This window comes from Lutra lutra, chromosome 6 (genome assembly GCF_902655055.1).
Source record: "Lutra lutra chromosome 6, mLutLut1.2, whole genome shotgun sequence".
NCBI lineage: Eukaryota > Metazoa > Chordata > Mammalia > Carnivora > Mustelidae > Lutra > Lutra lutra.
This window is the reverse complement of record NC_062283.1, coordinates 146,340,072-146,360,678: the sequence shown is the minus strand read 5'-3', so window position 1 is coordinate 146,360,678 and position 20,607 is coordinate 146,340,072. Positions and strand designations below refer to the sequence as shown.

The 20,607-nt window shown below is 46.8% G+C and overlaps 1 protein-coding gene across 1 annotated transcript in view; it reads right to left on the bottom strand.

The window, feature by feature from the left end:
* The window catches only part of IGF2R (insulin like growth factor 2 receptor), a 96,718-nt gene that overhangs the window by 59,304 nt on the left and 16,807 nt on the right, over positions 1–20,607 (bottom strand). Inside the window, exons 2-5 of the mRNA XM_047735205.1 lie at positions 17,983–18,122; positions 8,353–8,474; positions 6,675–6,773; positions 1,760–1,892 (exon numbers count right to left, since the gene is read on the bottom strand). Coding sequence (XP_047591161.1) covers positions 1,760–1,892; positions 6,675–6,773; positions 8,353–8,474; positions 17,983–18,122 — 494 coding nt within the window. The remainder of the gene's footprint in view (positions 1–1,759; positions 1,893–6,674; positions 6,774–8,352; positions 8,475–17,982; positions 18,123–20,607) is intronic.

Genomic DNA, 20,607 nt, shown 5'->3' with positions numbered 1-20,607 from the left:
CTCGCACATGATATGGCCTCAAAAAATATGTCCCTCACAAAGGAGTAACTATGGCCCAGCCTTCTCAGTCGGGGCGCGGGGGCGGGGGGGTGCCATATCTTCTCCAGTCTGGCAGGAGGCCATACCAGCTGATGAAAAGGAAAGGGTATCAAGGCCGTACAGCGCTACTCCACCAGGGGCTGGTCTGAGTCCACATCGAGTACCAGTTGTGCCTCTTCTCCCCGTGGCATTAGCAGATCCCTTGGTTTACTTAAGGCCAAAGAGGAGGCAAGATCCCCAAGTGTGTAGAGAGGACACACAGAGCCAGCCCACAACTGCTCGTGAGGGTCTCAGGGTCACTATCAACATGGTTTGTGGCCCCAGGCAACTTCCTGGGGAGGGAGAAGGTCTGGACAGAAACTGGTAAATCCACTTTTCTTAACTTTTAAATTATAAATTTACAAAGTTACTGTGAGTCAAAGTCACTGAAGTTCAACCCAAACTGCCAATAATCAGGAAGAAAAAAACTTTTATAAGAAAAATTGCCACCGAATTCAGAAAATCCTTGAAATGGTAAAAGACCAAAAATCTAAATGTTTTCTAAGCTAAAATGAATTCAATAATCTGCAAGACTCTTCAGCTTTATAATCAAATTTGAGCTACAGACCCATTTAAGACACAGGCTTTGTTCGTCTGCCTTTTTCCAAAAGCACATTAAAAGCTGTCCTTGGAGAACAAAAGAATGATGTAAAAACCCTGACACACAAAAAAACCTAAAATTATCACTGGTCACTTTTAGTGAAACACGTATGTGGTATACTCACATTTAAAACAACAGGTTTTTTTTTTTTCCCTAAACATAGAAATAATCAAAATGGTACATAATGTATTTGTACAACTCACCGTAAACTCAAATACCTTCCACTCAGCCACACCGTCCCCTACTGAGTTTATTCTTAATATTTTTTTCCCAAACTTTTCTAAGGCCAAAGTCCCACGTACAGTGTGAGAAACAGGAACATGAAGATAACACTAGAACTGATCTTTTCATTTGCTAATTTACTCGTCACAGAACTGCTGCTGGCTTAGCAGAAAGACAAGTCTTGGTCTAGGGGACTAACAACTCCCTGAAAAACACACAAAGCTAGGTTCTAGAAAGTGTGGACAAAACAAAGCCTTAGTCAAACTTAACGTCCTATTTAGATAAAGACCATGTTACAGCCTTCAGTTAATTTAGCAAAGACACCCAAGCTTCCCACACCACTTCTGGCACCTAAGAAGAAAGCCAAGCCAAAGCTGGCTTAGGACAAAATATGCATCACAACCCAGTTCCCAAGGTCACTTGACCATCCCTCTCTCCCTGTCGCCCAGCCTGCAACGCCAAGCCCACAGACGTAGGTACGCCCAGCTGGCCAGAGGCTGTCCTCCCCAGGCCCCCCACAGGAAGGCTGACTCACCCTGCTGCAGCTGGTCTGGGGCCTCCAGCACACCCACCCCGTTCATTCTCCCACCATCTCGCTGGAAGTCAGTTACCCAAGAATCCTGGACTCAAAATGTCTGGCAGAGAGAATCCACTGAGATGAACCAACAGTCTGGATAAAACCTGTATTAGAACCAAAACTTACTGGGGGTGCAGGGGGGCTTATGCACACAGAACATCTTCCTGCCTCCTTAGAGGGCTGACTCCGTGACACGGATATCCAACTAGGAATAATGGTGGAAGGGCAAAGGCAGAGAAGTCTTCTAAGACATCCCTCACCACCACCACCCCCAAACCCACCTATGTCTCTACAAACATTAATGAACAGCGAAGTGTCTGGGTCCGAGTCGTCCACCAAGTAACCCCCGCTAATCTTGATCAGAGGATTTAAGTCATGCTTCTTGAGCTCTCCATCAAATGCATAGCACGGCACCTAGAAGAGAGGAAGAGAAAAGGTGAATCCTGGACACCGCCTTCTTTGGGGTACCAGCTCAGCAGAGCATCTGACCAATGTCACGGGACACTGGTCCCTACCGCTTACAGTCTATCACGCCGTGGGGTCCCCCGGAGACAAAAGAAACAAAGCAAAGGTCAGCAAGTGCTTCAGATGCTCTGCATTTAGCACCATGTTTTTCCCTCCTGACTCCCCCATCTCCATCAGCATGCTATGGTATCTGCCAGCTTACAGATGACCTCTCTGCCCCTACCCTGCCCTCAGCCCTCATCCTGGAGCTCTGCAATTCACAATGAAATTACCTGATTGGTCCATCCTCATCCAGTCCCCTTACTCCCCTTCCACTCGGCATGAACATGGGATGGGAGGTTGCTATCACCACCCTGCCAAAACCACTCCCACCCAGTCACCACAGACCGCATGCTGTAGACATGATGTGCTTTCTCAGCCTTGAGTGTCACTGGCCCTTCCCTACTACCTGACTGCCATTCTTCCCTTTGCTCCCTAGCCCCCCAGAGGCTCCTGGTTTCCCTCCACCTGCTGGATGCTCCTTCTCAGCCTCCTGGAAACATTCTTCATCTTCCTTCTATCTCTTAATGCAGAGGTACTCCACACCTGACTTCTCTGGTCACTTCCCTGTCTACACTCTTTCCCCTGGTCACCTCCTGCCCAACTCCAGACTTTCTAGCAACACACAGCAGATCTTGTTCATCAGCAGACTCTGGAGACAGAATGCTTAAGTCCAAGCTCTGGTTGCTGACACTTAGGACAACCGTAAGCCAGTCTAACCTCTGTGCCTCCGTTCCCCATGCATCAACTGGAAATAACAACAGTCATTAGCTCGGAGGGCTGCTGTAAGGACAGAATGAGTTAATGTATGTAAAGTTCTTGGTACAGTTCCTGTCAAGCCCATATTAAGTGTTACTTGTTACTGTTACCTCCCATTATCACTTAGATACCCAAAAGCATCTCAAATTTAGCATTTAAAAATGAGCACTAGGTGTTAATATGCCACTGATGAATCATTAAATTCTACCCCTGAAACTAATAATACATTTTACATTAACTAAGTTAAATAAAAAAACAAGAGATTCTACCCCTGAAACTAATAATACCTTATGTTAACTAAATTGAATAAAAAAGAAAAAATTCTATCCCTTAAACTAAGAATATACTATATTTTAACTAAGTTGAATAAAAAATAAAAAATTTAAAAAATAAAAAATAAAGTTAAAAAAAAAGGGAAGAAATGATTCTATTTCTCCCCCAAACCTGCTCTTACTCCAGCGTTCTCTATCTCAGCATTCAGCTAGCTGCTCAAGCTGAAACCTTAAGATCATCCCAGACCCCGACATTCTACATCCAAAACCATCAGCAAGTCCTGTCAGTTCTGCCTTCAAACTGAATCCCTGATCAACACGTGGTCCCTGACCTCAGCTTTACAATGGTGCAAAGGTGATACGCATTCAGTCTCTTAGACGGAGCCCCCCCACCCCCACCCCAGTCTCAGGCAGGTAGATCTGTATAACAAAAGTTAACCGCTTACTGTTCAGCTAACAAGTTTTCTTGGAAAGATGATCAAACTTGCAGGACTGCTCTGACCCACTAACCATTTTCCCCAGTGCAGTTCTCAGAGATTTCAGGGCTCATATGGAATGAGTCAAGGGCAGCTCCTCACAGCCTCAGGGAACACATGAACTCCTTTCAACGGGACCCCTAAAGCAAACTCTCCCCGTGTCCACGGGGGAATCAGTGGTCCCGCCGACGACTGAGGGGGCTAGAGGGGTGGGGTGGGAGGGGTGTGCTGGCACACGAAGCCAGCAAGGTCAGAAGGCCAGACGCCAAGCCTCACACTGGACCCTGCAGAAAAGCAACCAAAACCAAAAGTATTCCTGTGGACTGTGACAAGGCTCCAGTAAGAGGGACCAGGGCATCCAGCATCCTGCAAATGGAAAGCCTGTCATCCTCCAGCAAGGCAACGCGGAGACAGTAACTCCAGCAGGGAGCGACCCGACCTGTGGCGGGGGAGGGAACCTGCAGACAAGGAGCGACTCCCTAGCTACAAGCTGAAGGCATCTGAGAGCAGGGAGCAAGCCGGCAGCCGGCGCGGAGGAGAGCCGGGGCCACGTCTGAAAGAGCTTGTAGTTCTCCACCAGCTCAGCTTCACCCAAAGACTTGAGAGATTCCAGTAAGTGAGGTCTGCAGACGCCTGGCTCAGGGCAGTTTCAGCAACTTCTGGCCGGCTCTCTCCTCCAGGAAGGACTAGAAGACACGCCTAACACAGCACCCCACAGAATTGGAGCGTGCAACGGAAAAACAGTCAAGGCTCCTGGGGAAAGTCCTCCCCACTTCCTGCTCCACGGAGTAAAGCAATGGAGACATTCATAAGAGCAGGAATGTAGCCGCGGGGGAAGGAGGTTGTTGGCCAGCCTCTCACACCACACAGTGAATCAACCTTGTTAGCGCCAGACGTATATGAACTGCACTCGTGGAGCTCTGCTAAGAACACAATCACCCCAGGCCTGAGTTCTCTGCGCTCCTCAGAGTGCGATGGGAAGGGGATGTACATCCAAACTATTTTAAAGAAATTACTATCTTAAAAAAGCCCTACCAGAATCCACTCAACAAGCATTAGACCATCTGCAACTACCATGAGCTTTGCCCCCCAACTGTTTTAACTCCGACAAAGCCACTGACAACCGAAACGAGATACAGAAATCAAGACTCCAGTGACACGAACCACATCTGGATTGGTCTTGGGTTTTTTGTGTTGTTTTTGTTTGTTTTGCATAAAATATTTACTACAGTTTTTGAAGCAATACCATCTCCTGTAAGGTATAAAGCTGTAATCAAACCCACTGAAGACAGAGAAGAGGAAACCGGCTCCACCAGGAGTTGCCACAGCGAGGCCCGGCCTCTCAGCAGCCACCATGCACCTCTGTCCATTCCGCCTCCGTTGACCTGTACCTGAGGCACAGCAAATCCAGGCCATGAGCAAGGACCTGCCCTCCATACCCTCCCTCTATGGGCTCTCTAAGAGCAAGAAGCCTTTCAAAATTTAGTGAAATTCCTGCTTCTTGGCCCACGACAGGCCCTCCACAAATGAAAACTGAATGAATAAGGCCCGGGCTGCCAACCAGACCTAAGACAGGATCACTGAGGACACACTGCACCCTTCTCGTCCATCTGTAGATCGGCTTCTAAGAGAAATTAAATGTCACTGTTTGGAGAAAAAACACGGACTATACTCCTCCCCTCATACATCAAAAACTGATTTAGAGCAAGCCCTCCCCACCCCACCCCCATTACTTTCCTATAAAGGGCAACAAAGTAAATAGCTTAGGCTCTGAGTCACACAGGTCTCTCTTGTTCTTCTTTGCTTTTTTCACAATCCTGTACAAATGTAAAAACTGTTCTTCCTTCTGGCGCTGTGCAAACACGGGCCAGGGCCAGGCTTTGGCCCAGGGGCTGTAGTCTATGACTTCTGACCTCCAACGCAAAGAAAATAGAAAACAAGTAGCATTTATGTATTTATTTTGCAAAGTAATTTTTCACCAGGTATAACAGTTCCAAAAAGCCAGGCAAGACAACAGTCAAAACAGGAAAAAACGGGTCTCGCTGCTGAGCTAGAGATCCAGAGCCCAGGAGGACATCTGTGGGACCCGGAGAGGTCTGAGGCCCCACAGGAGAGCAGGAGGCAGTGTCTCTCTGTGGCTCTCACATGCTTTTCCTGCCACTAACGGTACATCGACACACAGGGTAACCAAAGCATTAAAATTCAAGGTTTAAATCTGACACTGTCACATCAAGGTCAGTGTCGTTGTATTAGGCCTTCAGTCTTTCCACACTTGAGACTTCTTTCTCACTCAGTGTCCCTCATGCTCTCTTCCAGGAGGCAACATTCTGCCTCTTGCAGTTCTGTATCTGATCATTTATTATTTACAGCTTCATGTGGCTTTATTTCTTTAAAAACAAACTCCTCTCTTTCTGCCCTTCTTGAATGACACTGTACTGGGCCATCAGTGAAAATAACTGATTGCTCCCATCTTCCGATCCTAGATCCTAAGAGAGTCTTTGAACTCAATCCTTCAGAACATAAAACTTAATGGGGAGACATGAGAATAATCAACCCGTGAAGCCTGTCGCCTCAGGAAGCACAGAAAACCACCTCCAGACCTGCAGGGGGAGGAGGGGAGACATGGCAGGGGGAAGGGCCACACAGCAAGCCAACTTCAGGCTCTGGGCTCGGGGAGAGGACACTGCAGGAATCACCAAGGACGACTTGACCGAACACCAGAGAAAGAGTGGAAGGAACGACAGCAGCCATCCAGTCTCTGACGGACACCAGCAAAGAACCGACTGGCTAGGGCCACCTGGCCTGAACTCACAGCATCCAGGAGGCATCCCAAGGCTGGGCGCGGGGAGAGAGAGTGTCTAATCTAAACACAAGCTCATCCCTGGCAGTCACTGAGCTGCACGGCACCAGAAACCAAGAACTAACTAACTAACTAACTAAACTGAGATGGTAGACGGTGAGCCAGTCTACTTCTAATCATATCCTAAGATATTTTAAATGCCCTGTCCTAAAAATAAAAACCACCCAGCATCATTTTAACAATTAAATCATGTGGTCCCTCTACTCAAATGGAATTTGAAAGCTAAAAAAGATTTTACCCCAAAAGGTTTGTGCCAGTGTTTCAAATCTTAAAGGTCCCAGAATGTCCTCAGTAGTAAGCACCTGACCTTGAGTCCCCTTGTTACCTCTTTATTAGCTTTAAATGTCTCTTTCTTGCAGGCAGCAGTAGTCCTCCACTCGAAGTAATGCACACAATCTGTTGCAGTTACAAATTCAGGAGTTCCCTATTTTTAAAAAAAAGTAAAAATAAGTTACCATACTGCATATTGTAAGGGTTTTTTTTCCTCCCCCCTTAAAGTTAGAAACAGTAAAAGCTAATGAAAATTTTTAAAGCAGCAAGGAGGGGGAGGAAGGAGGACACAACTGTTTTAGTTAATCAAGGTCATCAAGAAGTTCCCAAACCCAGAAATTATGAGACAAAAGCTTCGTGAAATCATGCTGGAATTTTGGTATAACTGGTCCAAAACTGTTCTACTGCCCCAACTATGCAAGCACAGTAACTCCTGGGATGTAGTCCTCAGAGCCCTTCCACTCTCAGACTCCAAATGTTCTCTTAACCAAATGCCAACAAAATCAAAGCCAGAAAATGTGACCTCATACTTCCTGTAAGCTGAGGACGGAGGCCCATCTGGACCCGACCGAGTTCACACACCAGCCTCACTTTAGACACCCCCACACTCAAGGGCAGCCCCTCCACACAGACTGCAACCAGGGTCGACTCCAAAATGGTCAACCACAGCACTGCTGGGTGATACGTGACACCAAATTCACCTCTACACTCCCATGTGCAAATCTAGGGAGTTCTTCGCAATTCTGGTTCTCGTGTGATGAACACAGGACTCCTGAAGGAAATCAGTTAAAATTAAAGCAGCAGCTGGCCTATTCTGTAACACAGACCTCCATATTTCATACCACTGCAAAGAGATCTTTTTTCTAAGGTTCCAACATAGACAAGAGTGCATCTGACAGGCTGGTCCCAAATTAACAATGTTAAGTTCTATTTTTAAAGTTCTTCAGAGGAGACATTATGGGCCTAAAGATGCAACAATCACAGCACCAAATTCTAAAACAATACTTTAAAGTAATCTGGCAGCCCACATGAGCTTCCTCAACCTTATTTTTCTAAACGCTTGGGTTCTTACTCTGATTAGAGAAGAGTCGTAGGATCTCTATATAAATTGCTTCTCCTAAAAGCTAGCAATTATTTACTGGAAGGTCCTTTCTATATACCAGAGATTAAAACCAACAACTCAATGCAATGCAAGAGTAAGAACAAACATCAGGCTTTAAATGATGATGTCCCCTTGCAATGCCGGTAACACTCAAAAAAGGTGTGATTGATGGCCATTACCTCCTGGCCAAGACTTCTCCTAGACAGATGCTGGTCTTCCCAATTTAACATAAATGAGGAAACAAAAACAGTTTTAAAAAAAATAATAAAGGCAATGCCCTAAAACTACCAAGATAAAATGCTAGGTAAAGAAGTCTTAGAAAGAAAAAAATGTATGCCTACAGTATAAACACTCAACAGTGTTTTGAGTTTAAACACACTAATCACCTTGAATTGTAGTTTTATACAGGATGTAGGTCAAGTTTCACTTAAAAATTGTAACTTACAGGCTACGGTTTGTTTACATCTTGGTTCTTAATGGTGATGGTGTTTAGGTTGGTGGTTTGATGGCTCTGTTTGTTTTTTTAATTTTGCTCACTTATTCTTCCCAGAAAAACACTATAGCAAGAATGCCTAACAGGCAAACATTTTTAACAAACGGAACATTATAAAGTGACTCTGGGTGGACTCACCAAGGTTTTCCCACATAAGAAGGTAATGCTACTCTGGATTCTGTGATTTGGGCTTTGCTTGCAGCTCTCTGTTGTGTTGAATTCCAGAAGAGATCTGGTTACAGTTTTTGAAGAAGAATCACCTATTTGGAAAGGAAAGGACATGAACTATAAAACATTTATAACCATAAAGTTATTTCCAAGCATAAGCAAATTAAAAGTGGTACTATAATTCATCTGAAGGCTCATAAACTTACAAACTGCCCCTTCCCCAGAATTTTCCATCTGAAGAATGGCATTTCCATCCACCAAGCTACTGGACAAGCCCCAAACACGTTAGAGTCTTATCTTTCTCTTATCTACCACATTCAATAAATCAGAAAGTTCTAATGGTTTTGCCTCCATCTCAAATCCACCCACATCTCACCACCTCTACTACCGCTGCTACTAAAACCACTACCATCTCTCACCTATACTCTGGCAATAGTGTAAGACTAGTCCCCTTGCCTCCACTCTTGTCCCTCACCATTCCCCCTTTCCCCATCTACCTCGACCAGTGTGATCTTAGAAAACATAAATCAGAATATATAACTCAACTGCTCAAGTTCTTCAATAATTTCCCATCACACCTGTTATAAAATAAAAATTCTTTAGAATGGCCCACAAGTAGGGTGATTACATCTCAGTTTGCCAGGTCTGTCACCGCAATCATCTGGGATAAAACATCTATACCATACCAATATAGTAATAAATTGGTATAGGAACAGATAAACTCACAAGCAGATTATAACAGAGAGCGCAGAGAGATACGTACAAATCAAACCTTGATGTAAGACAGAATAACAGGTCAATGGGCAAAGAAGAGACTATTCAATAAAGGGAACTAAACAAAATGAGAATCCACATGTGAAAGAAGATAAAAACTGGATCCCTGCCTACCACTGTATACAAAAATCAACTCTAAAATAAAGACATAAACATCAAACTTCAGAACTTTTAGTACAAAATATAGATATCTTTTAGATCCTTATGTAGAAAAGTATTTAAGACTCAGAGCATTAACTCTGAAATACTAATATATTTGACTTCTTAAGTTTAAAAGTTTACTTTCATCAAAATATAGCTTAATGAAAACAAACCACTTATAAACTGGAAGATAGACAAAGCTGGCAAAGAAGTGGCATCGAGAATATATATTCTCACACACGGGAAAAGAATAAAAAACTTTTCTTTTATAATCCTAGAAAGTGAAACAAAATAACCTCTAACTGAAAGAACACACAAAAGGAAGAGATGGGGGAAAACCCACACCTAGTCATGTCTTGGTAAATTTTAATATTAAAGGCAAAGAGAAAATTTTAAGGCTTCTAGAGAAAGAACACGTCACATGCACTAGATAACCCAATATAAAATGGATGGGATCAATCAAAAGGAAGAAAAATATGTCAGTAAGTATATGAAGAGAAATGTTCAACACCACTGGTAACCAAGGAATTACATACTGAAACCACATGGCATACCAATCCCAACCATTCACAAAAGTTAAATACCAAGTGTTGGAGGAGAGTGGTCTAGCTCTCCTTTGTTGCTTCAGCATGGCATTAGGTCCTAAAATTGAACATTCATGTACCCCATGAGCTACGTATTGAACTCTTAGGTATCTACACAACAGAAAACAATGCACGTGAAACACGTGAAACATGAGCAAAAACCTGGAAACAACCAAAACGCCCATCAGTAGAACAGTGGATAACTTACCTTTGGGAGAGCCACACAATATTTATGTAAAAGTTGGCTGGAACAACTACAGTAAAAGATAACGAGTTGGTTGATCTTTAGCAACATAATATTGTTGTTACCACTTTAAGTCCCAGAAAATCACACATAGTATGATATACACTTTCTAGAAAGATAAAAATATCTCTCTCTCTCACACACACACACGCAGAGACTCCTGAGAAAGAGATAAGACACAGCAAGAGAAAGAAACAAAGAAAGGGAAGAAAATTTTAAATACAGGTTAATTATTACTCCCACTGAAGGGAGACAAGAAGATGGAGAAAACACGTAGATAGTGATTATTCTCGGGTTACTAGATTTTGTTAGTAATCACATTATTAATTAGTAGTCACATTATCCAAAACAACTAATTAAAGAACAAGAAAAGGGTGCCTGGGTGGCTCAGTTGATTAAGCAACTGCCTTAGGGTCGGGTCATGATCCTTGAGTCACAGGATCCAGTCCTGCATCAGGCTCCCTGCTCAGCAGGGAGTCTGCTTCTCCCTCTGACCCTCCCGCCCTCTTCTCCTCATTTTCGTGTTCTTTCTCTCTCTCAAATAAATAAATAATCTTAATTTAAAAAAACAAAAAAATAGAAGGTTAGTCCACAGATCAGTTATGACTGTATCATGAACTCGGGATTATAACTGGTCCAATCTGATACAAATACCCGAGATCTTCTTTCAAAAAAAGAAATAAAGGAGGAAGAAAAGGGGAAGGATCAAAATTAAGATACCAGTGGAGAGGGGGTAATGGGTTCCAGAGCTGCCCCCACAGACCAGTCTCACAGTCCACTGGTTCTTTCTCCCCACTGCCCGCCTGCCTTTTGTGCAAAGGTCTGCCTGAATCGCTCTCTCCCCTAAAACTCCCGAGATCTTCCCGAAAATCCTTCTTCTCTGCCGAGAGCACAGAATCCCTGCTGTCTCCGGGACCAAGGACAGCGCCCCACGGACAGCACCCGTAGCCCCGCCCATGGTAGGCGTGTCTAGCACCGCGAGACGGGGCGGGGCTTCGACGCGCCCCTGCAGTGCTGCGCTCCGGGAGACACGGAGGGCGGGCGAGGACTGCAGCAAGCTGCACAAGCCGCGGCCAGAAGGGGGCGCTCACAGGCCACGGTCCCCCCCACCTTAAAGACCCTCCCCCACGCCTCCCGTCCCCCCACACAGCAGCCCCTTCCGGCCCTGTGCCCAGAGCTCCTGGGGGCTCCTCGTAACAGCTGGGCCCGCCCTGAAAAGGAAACGCAGAGGGTCCTGGCCTCGGGCTGGGAGGGATCCAGCCAACCTTTGCCGCCGCGGCACGGGGCACCGGCATCCCTAAGCGCCAGGCCCCCATCAGCATCGCACCCGCCTGTCCATCTCGCCTTCTTCCTCTGCCCGCTCCGCCCGGTGGCCGGGACCGGCTGCCAACCGGGGCACTCGGGGAGAGGCCGCAGCGAACCGCGGCAGACAACCGCGGCAACCGGCCAGCCTGGCCGTCCTCCCCGGACGAGGGCCGGGTGAGGACTGCGGGGCCGCGGCCAGCACGCCAGGCCCACGGCCAGCTCCCGAGGACGGCGCCAAATGGGCTGGGCCGCGCTCGCCGGGCCCGCCAGACCGCGCCGGGTCCTCCAGACCGCGCGCCGGGCCCGCCAGACCACGCTCTCCAGGCCGGGTCCGCCAGACCAGACCGCACTGGCGGGGCCCCACCAGACCAGACCGCGCAGGGTCCTCCAGGCCGCGCTCTCCAGGCCGGGTCCTCCAGACCAGGCTGCGCGCGCCAGGCCCGCCAGACCGCGGTCTCCAGGCCGGGCCCGCCAGACCAGGCCGCGCTCGCCCAGGCCCGCCAGGCCGCGCCGGGTCCTCCAGACCGCGCTCTCCAGGCCGGGTCCGCCAGACCGCGCTGGGCCTGCCAGACCGCGCGCTGGGCCCTCCAGACCGCGCGCTGGGCCCGCCGGACCGCGCCAGGCCCGCCAGACAGCACGCGCCAGGTCCTCCAGACCGCGCTCTCCAAGCCGGGTCCGCCAGACCAGGCCGCGCTCGCTGGGCCCTCCAGACCAGGCCGCGCTCGCCGGGCCCGCCAGATCGCGCCGGGTCCTCCGGACCGCGCCGGGCCGCGCGCGCCAGGTCCTCCAGACCACGGTCTCCAGGCCGGGTCCTCCAAACCAGGCCACGCGCGCCAGGCCCACCAGACGGCGCTCTCCAAGCCGGGTCCGCCAGACCAGGCCGAGCTCTCCAGGCCAGGCCGCGCCGGGTCCTACAGACCCTGCGTACCAGGCCCGCCAGGCCACGCTCACCAGGGCCCGCCAGACAGCGCCAGGTCCTCCAGACCGCGCTCTCCAGGCCAGGTCCGCCAGACCAGGCCGAGCTCGCCAGGGCCCACCAGACCAGACAGCACTGGCGAGGCCCCACCAGACTAGACCACGCCGGGTCCTCCAGGCCGCGCTCTCCCGGCCGGGTCCTCCAGACCAGGCTGCGCGCGCCAGGCCCGCCAGGCCCGCCAGGCCCTCCAGGCCCTCCAGACCACGGTCTCCAGGCCGGGCCCGCCAGACCAGGCCGCGCTCGCCTGGGCCCGCCAGACCAAACCGCGCTTGCCGGGCCCGCCAGGTCGTGGCGAGTCTGCCAGACCTCGGTCTCCAGGCCAGGTCCGCCAGACCGCGCCGGGACCGCCAGACTACGCGCTGGGTCCGCCAGACAGCGCTCTCCAGGCCGGGCCCTCCAGGCCGCGCTCGCCCGGGCCCGCCAGACCAGGCCGCACTCACCCGGACCCGCCAGACCAGGCCACGCTCTACAGGCCAGGCCGCGCCCTGTCCTCCCGACCCTGCGCGCCAGGGGGCCCGCCAGGCCGCGCTCGCCTGTACCCGCCAGACCAGGCCACGCTCCACAGGCCAGGCCGCGCCGGGTCCTGCAGACCCTGCGCGCCAGGCCCACCAGGCCTCACTCGCCCGTACCCGCCAGACCAGGCCACGCTCTACAAGCCAGGCCGCGCCGGGTCCTGCAGACCCTACGCGTGAGGCCGCGCTCACCCGAGCCCGCCAGACCAGGCCGCGCTCCAGGCCTACCAGGCCTCGCCTGCAACCCTCGCCGTCCCCGGCCGAGCCCAGCCGAGCTCGCAACTCGACCTCGCTGAGGCCGCAAGCCCTGACTATCCCGACTTCACAGGCGGCAGCAGGGCCCACCGCGCGGCCACCCAGCCTCCCCAACACACCGCTTAGAGCCTGTCAGGCAGGCAGACAGCCCTCCCCGTGCTAGTCACCAATGTGCTCCGGCAAGGCTTCCCCAGTTACCCACTTTCCTTTCCCTTCTTTATTGTGTCGTGTCCTTCAACGTGTACTATTCACATGTTCTTTCACCAAATGAAGAAAGAATCCTCTCTACCCAATTTCCCGCCCCCCCAGCTGCTGCCTCGTTTTTCTGCTCCTCTTTATATCAAAACTCTTTAAGAGATTTCTATTCTTGCTACCACCAATTACCCTCCCCGTTCAGATACTCCCCCTTGTCCCCTGCACTGGCTGATCCCTGAGCCACCTGACTCACTCCTTCAGCTCTAAGTCTTTGCTTAAATGTCACTTTCTCAGCGATACTTACTCCCATTTAATATTCTTGAACACACCCTCCTGAGACCTCCAGCACCCCTGACTCGCCTTCCTTTTCTTTTTTACAGCACTCATCACGTTCTAGCGCACCACCTAGCCACTGCTTGTTTGTCTAGCCCCTACTCCATTGGTATGTAAGCTCCCCAAGAAAAGGGATTTTTGTCTGTTCTAGTGACTGATTCATTCAAGTATTTGTTATAAATAAATAAATGGATATTCAGTGTTGGCTGTTTCAAAATATAATTTATACATATCTCTTTTAAGATATGACTTAATCAAGTAAATCAGAATAAAATATGTTACAATTTACCAAACCAGCCCCATACAGCTAGGTTGTGCCAGCATATCTGCCACAGTTACCAATGCTACAAAAAAAAAAAAAAAAAAAAAAAATTCTTGTACCAAAATCTATGTACAGTGCTAATTTCTCTACTGGTAGAATTTACAAAAGTAGGTAATGGGAATATAGGCTTTAAAATTTAACAGCTATTGTCGGACTATCAGGAGAGGCCATAAATAAGACAAAAACATGAGTTATATCTAAAACTGAACCAGAGTATCATCTTAAATAGACAAAAGGATTATACAGTTTTAAGAAAATGAAAGAATACGGGGCTTAAGAGGAAAAGAGATTTTTACATCTTAAGAGTCAGAGATGCAGAATTCAATCCAGCAATCAACCTGGATGGCTGCTCCAGAGTTCTCTGAGTGCACACAAAATATGAACAATACAAATGTCATCTGAAGTAAAGGGCCAGCCTCCTTAGAGTAAATGAAGGCACCTGATGCAGCAACCACAACGGGATTCCCTGTGTCCTGCCCAGGTCATCAACAAGAAGCCGGTCAGAATCCCAGGCTTTGGCGGTAAGTAAACCACAATTAACATTCTTTCCTGGTGGGTATGTTACACCTCAGTTCTGTGGGCTGGTAACAGGCTTCCTGAAGTAGATGTATAGCTTCTAACCCTCAGAAAGATTAATTAAATTAAGACCAAAGAATTAACATTTGGGATGGCATGAGAAATGTGACTGTATTCCGTATTTTTTCATACTGGCAAAGTTCAGTGTCATGACTCCAATTGATCCACAGCTTATAACTGACCAACTGACTGAGACTTGTGACACAGTATTAGAATATCTAAGAGAATTTCAGACTAATTGTATTTACAAATTTAAACTACTGAATTTATAATTATTAGTACTAAAGTTCTAATTATCAGATCAGACACATTAAGTACTTTAAAAGGAAATCAAATAGGTAAAATGTAAAAACATAGAAATTTTAAATTGGGGCAAAGACAATTCAACAAGGTTGCAAATGCTGTTCACGGGTCCCATAAAAATGACTGCTAAACTCTGCCAGATTTATATATGGAACAATATCATTTGCCTAAGGAAGAACTAATATATGATTTTTTAATCAAAAATAATGTAATATTGTTTAAACCAAAGCTGAGGTCTTAATATTCATTTCTAAGTACAAAAGCAGCCTTTGTGGGTATCATAAAACACACATCAACAATTATCTTCCCAAAAGAGTTACAACCATCTTCCCCGTAGCAATACAGGCATGTGCCTGTTTCTAGGCTCCCTGCCAATGCTCTACAATTCAACCATTTAAACTTCTGCCAATTTGATACAAGAAAAAGGAGATTTCATTATTGCTTTGATTTGCATTTATACCTGGCTACTAATGAAGTTGTACTGACTATCTGGGATTCCTCTTTTGTGAACTGCCTGTCTTCAGACTTTGCCATTTTTCCTTGGGTTGTCTGTCTGTCTTATCATGTATTAAAAGAAGCTCCTACCTCTCCTAGATTATATTTCTATTTTGCTAGGTTTCTTCCCAATGTTCTATTGTCATTTTAATTTTAACTGATCTGAAAATTCTGTTATAGGATATAAGGAAAGGTCTAAAGCGGTTTCCTAATGGACAAATAGCTAAACTACACCCCAACTTGTGGTTATACTGACGTTCTCGTTTATTTTCAATCTACCGCTATACTAGCTTTTCTGTTCCTCTGATCTACTAGGAGCTCCAGTTTTTGTGGCTGTTTTCAAAATTCACTTTCTTTCCTTTCTAGCAAGTTCATAAGAAGTTAGTTTCTCAGTTGTCCTCTCACAGCCAGGAGTTTGGATTTCCCATCATGGTTCCCATTTTAGCTCTGCAACTGTCCAGTGTGACCCCATGACTCACAAAGCAACACGGCCCAGAATAAGTTCGCAGGCTCTGGAGTCCACCTGTCAACATTTGAATCCATAATCCTGCAACCTCTGACAAGCTCCTGTATCCATTTTGGGCTTGCATTTCTCCATTTATAAAAAGGGAAAATGAAGTCACCTACTTCAGAAAGTTCTGAATGAACTAAACAAGATATTTTACTTTAAAAACATAAGGCCTGGCACATAAATGCACAACAAATTTAGTTATTATTTAGTTATGAAACCAAATTCATAATAACAAATTCCGTTATTTCTATTACGCAACACAAACTGGCAAAATCAGATCTGATTCCAGATTATCTGCGTACTAATTTAAGGGCATTCGCATTCAATCAAACCAGTCTGCTTTCCTGAGGAGAAGAACAGGGGCAGTGCAGAAAGGGCCCACCATCCATCCAGCAGGCCATTCTCTCCCTTCAGGAGTGAAAGTATCTGCGTCACGCATGTCTGGGAGTCAAAGGAGATGGGAAAATGCTCGTTCACCTCACAGTCAACCTGTATCTTAACTTTTAACTCAGCTAGTTACTTCTGGCCTCTCCCCTTTAGCCAACCTCCTACTCCATTGGGCCCAGCTTCCTAAAAACACATTTTAGCAGATCACCTCCCCCATTCCTGGCACAAAGAATCTATAATGGACCCACTATTCACATCTCAGAAAAAAATCAACTCTCCTGCGGGGCTTTCAAAGCCAACCCACCGTGGGTCATTCTAAAATTCTGTCTAGCCTCTCCAACTTCACAGATCATCCTGCCAGTGACACTTGCTTATCTGCATCCAGTATCCATCCCTTACATTGCACTTCTCATCAGCCAGAAATACTATAGTCAAATATTATAATAAAGTCATGACGAAGATTCCCTTTCCTCTTTCTGAAAACCTCAGTCACAGTGACCAACAGGCCCACCTGTGGCCTCCCTGCACGAATCCTTAAAATAGAACAGCAGGAAGTTGGCCACCTCATTGCACGATTTTAAGTAGGTCACAAAATAAAATTTGTCCAGCCCAAGAGTTCAGAACCTGGTGCTTTCTCAGATCTCTGCCCCGAGCCTCGCTTCCCTCTTACCAGTGTTTCTAGTCCAGACAGTGCCCTTGCTGGCAGAGAGAGGAACCAACAGAAGCTGCCTCCACCAGCAGGCCACACAGACCTTACTCTTGTCCATCCAAACATTGCTTTCTAAAAAGCCTTTTTAGCCGTGTTCAGGAATTTTCATTCAAAACAACAGAGCTACCACAGCAAGTTGACCCTCCCAAACTCCAAAAACCTGGCAAGTAGACTCTCCCCACTACCACATTGGCCCCAGTCACACACGGTCTTCACCTCATGACTGTCCTTCACCATCACATCTCACCGTTCAAACTGCCCTGGTCCAAGGTCACTGCGGACATTCATGCCACCAAACCCAGGGAAACACCTGTAGGTCAGCCCTCCGCCTCTTCTGTTAGTCATCTCCCCCTCTCCTGCTCCATGTGACTCGGTAGGGCTGCGACTGTCCGCCAACCTGAACCCATCCTCCTCACCAGAACACAGGGATCCTAACCCAAAAGGAGGGCATTTGGGGAAATGAAATGAGCCCTAAAAAAGGAAAGTTTGCACTTTTGTCTCCTGGACTGGCAGTCCTTAGGACTGGTAAATTTTTACTATAAGCCTAAAACCAATGACCACCTTTGATGGCACATAAACAGTAACAGCCTGAGACTCAAAGAAGCACGAGGAAAGCAGACACAGAAGGGGTGAAGGGGCTGGGCACTAGAAGAAATGAGCCTGAAGGAGGGAGAAAAGTAAAGACTGGGTTTGAGAAAAACAAGAGAAGGCAGAGCCATCTAGGAAACAGCCTTCTGTATCAATAAATACAAATGTGCATGACTCTTCATGATTCTTCATGATTGTTACTGTGCTAGATGGAAATAACCTAATCTGATCTCACTCTGGACACATGTAAATTCTTACTTTTAACACATGATAAAACAGAAAACATATTACATAATATAAGCATATATAAGCTTATGTGTCGATAGCTATAGTCATTTTTGCAAAATTGGGATCCTATACATCCAGTAATTTAAGAGTAGTTCTACTTACCCACAGAATGATAGGTGCTTGTCTTCAAGTCGTACATACAAATGGCACTTGATGGCCCACAGTGGGCAACATCCACGTTTCCACAGATGCTGATCTTATAAATCATGTTATTTTTGGTATCAACAGCTTCCCATGTATAACTAGAAAGGAAGAAAAACAATTTGTCACTGTCACTGATCTGCCAATAATTAAACTTCTCCCTAGTTTCACATTAAAGCCACTTTTAATCAAAACTACCACAATCTAGAAGACATATTTTCATCAGCCAAAAATACTAAAGTCAAACTATGTTAAGTTGAATAGAAGCCAGGGCACAAACCACTAAATACCACCTTGTTCTGGTTCAATCCGCCCTGAAGCTGCCACAAGACTGACCATCATCAAAATACTTAAATATTCTACAATTTAAGAATATCAACTCTCATAAGTAACTGCTCAAGAATTATGTTGAATATATGATAGTAACCCTTCCAATCACACCAGAATGCTGAAAAGCCAAAGGACTGTTTTTAACTTTATGTTATATAAAAACTAGTTATGGCATGAAAGACAATTCTCTTCTGGTTTTACCTTTTATGGCTACAGTTCAGATCCAAACTAACAAGAAGAAGTTGTGCAATAAATCAACTACCTGACTCAAAATCAGACAAAATTTACTTTAGCTTGATCCACTCCATCAAGCATTTAACATGCATTAAAACTCACTCTCCATTCAAGCCTCTGGCAAAGTAAATACTGAGTTAATTGTTCAGGAGTCAATCTGCATACTTGGGACAAAATAATGGTTTGTCAGTTCTGTCAAAACAATTATTCTCAATTCTCCACTCTTCCTGGAGAGAATGTTTTGTCCGTTTGTAAAATAGGGGTCATTTCCTCAGCAAGGCTAAAGACAGGAAATGAGGAAAGTAACTAAAAAGCTCGTTGCAAAATGCGAAGATACTGTATTAATTCAATTGCATCGCTGAAGAGAAGTTACACAGGAGTTGCTCTGGTTCAGCCTACTCGGGAGCTGGCTGGGGGAGAGGTGGCTAAGCCCTGAGACCACTCAGGTGTAGGAGTGCATCTCCCCAGAGCAGTACAGCCTCGATGGTAGAAAGCACCAGCTCACAGAAGCAGCCGTGCTCTTCCCAGAGCCCACCTTCCCCTGGGCCTCGGGACAAAGACCCGCACAAAACACAAGGCAACGTGGCTTTCCCTCCCCCGACAGCCCTGTCCAGTAAGGAAGGAGCCCCAAAAGTGGGGTTGCTGACAGGCAAGGAGCCAAGCACTCTCCTGAACCTAGGGCTGATCAAATTTACCTGCCGAGAAGCAAAGGGACATAAGCACACGGAAGCACATGGGCAGGGTGGCCCAACGCTCCCCTGGTTCTGACAGCAGTGGCTGGGAACCTGAAAAACAGGCCGGTGTGCTCCCACGGCGCAGGCCTGGAGGTGACGCTAGAGGTGACGCTAGGCTCGTAAGCGGTTACCACTGAATGTCGCTTTTTTTCAAGTGTAGTTGATACACAATGTTACCTTAGCTTCAAGTATGCAACACAGTGATTCAGAATCTCTATTCCTTATGCTATGGTCACCACAAGCGCAGCTACCATCTGCCTCCAGGCAAGGCTATTACAATACCACGGACCCTGTTCCCTACGCTGTGCCTTTCATCCCCGTGAAAGGGTATGAAACAGGGAAGCCTGTACCTCCCACTCCCCTTCACCCATTTTGCCCATCCCCCTACCCGTCTTCGCTCCAGCAACCACCCATTTTGAACTCAGCTTCTTTATCAGTAACCCCTTATAGTTATCTCCTAAAGGCAGGAAGGCTAAAGGCAAAAGAAAATACCCCAAGTACCACCAGGCATGAGAAAGTCATCAATAAAGGCCTGTTTCCTTTGACCTTCACTAACCTTTATTCATTTGCTTCACAAATATTTAAGGACTTCCTGCAAAGGCACTCAAGGGTGCAGCAGTGATCAAAGCAGACCAGTAAATCCCTGCCCCCCCCCCAGTATGTACTGGGGGGGGGACAGAAAACAAACAGGTAAACAAATTCACATACTAGTATGCTGAGTTAAGTGCTCTGGCAAAAACGAAATTGTGAGTGCTGGGAAATGGGCAAGGACCAATTTAGACTGAAAAGTCTTCTGAGACTGTATTTGCCCTGAGACTCAAACAACAAAAAGGAGCAACTCAGGGGAAGACATGGTGGGAAGAATATTCCACTAGCCACTGCTAGGCCCCGCAGAGGGAATGAACTTACTAGCACCCTGATGGAAAAGAGGGCAGTGTGGCAGGGGCAACGTGGAGGAGGAGAGCAGCAGCAGCGGCGGTGAGGTCCAGGAGATGGGGAAGGCCCACTACATGGGGAGTGTGGGGGGGTGTTGCAGATTCAACCACACCATTTGATTTTATTCTTAAAGGAAGGCCACTCAAACACACTGTGGATCTTTCCTTAAAATTTTATGCCAGTGCTTTTATTTCCAAAGTTTAGTAAAGCTTTTCTATTAATTACAGTTAATTAAAGAAAAATGCTAACCTCTTATTCAAGAGCAATGACTATGTTTTTCTGGGATACTAGACAATGAATCTAAAACCTTAAGAGTGGCATCATGAAAGTGTTTCGCAATCCTAAGTATATG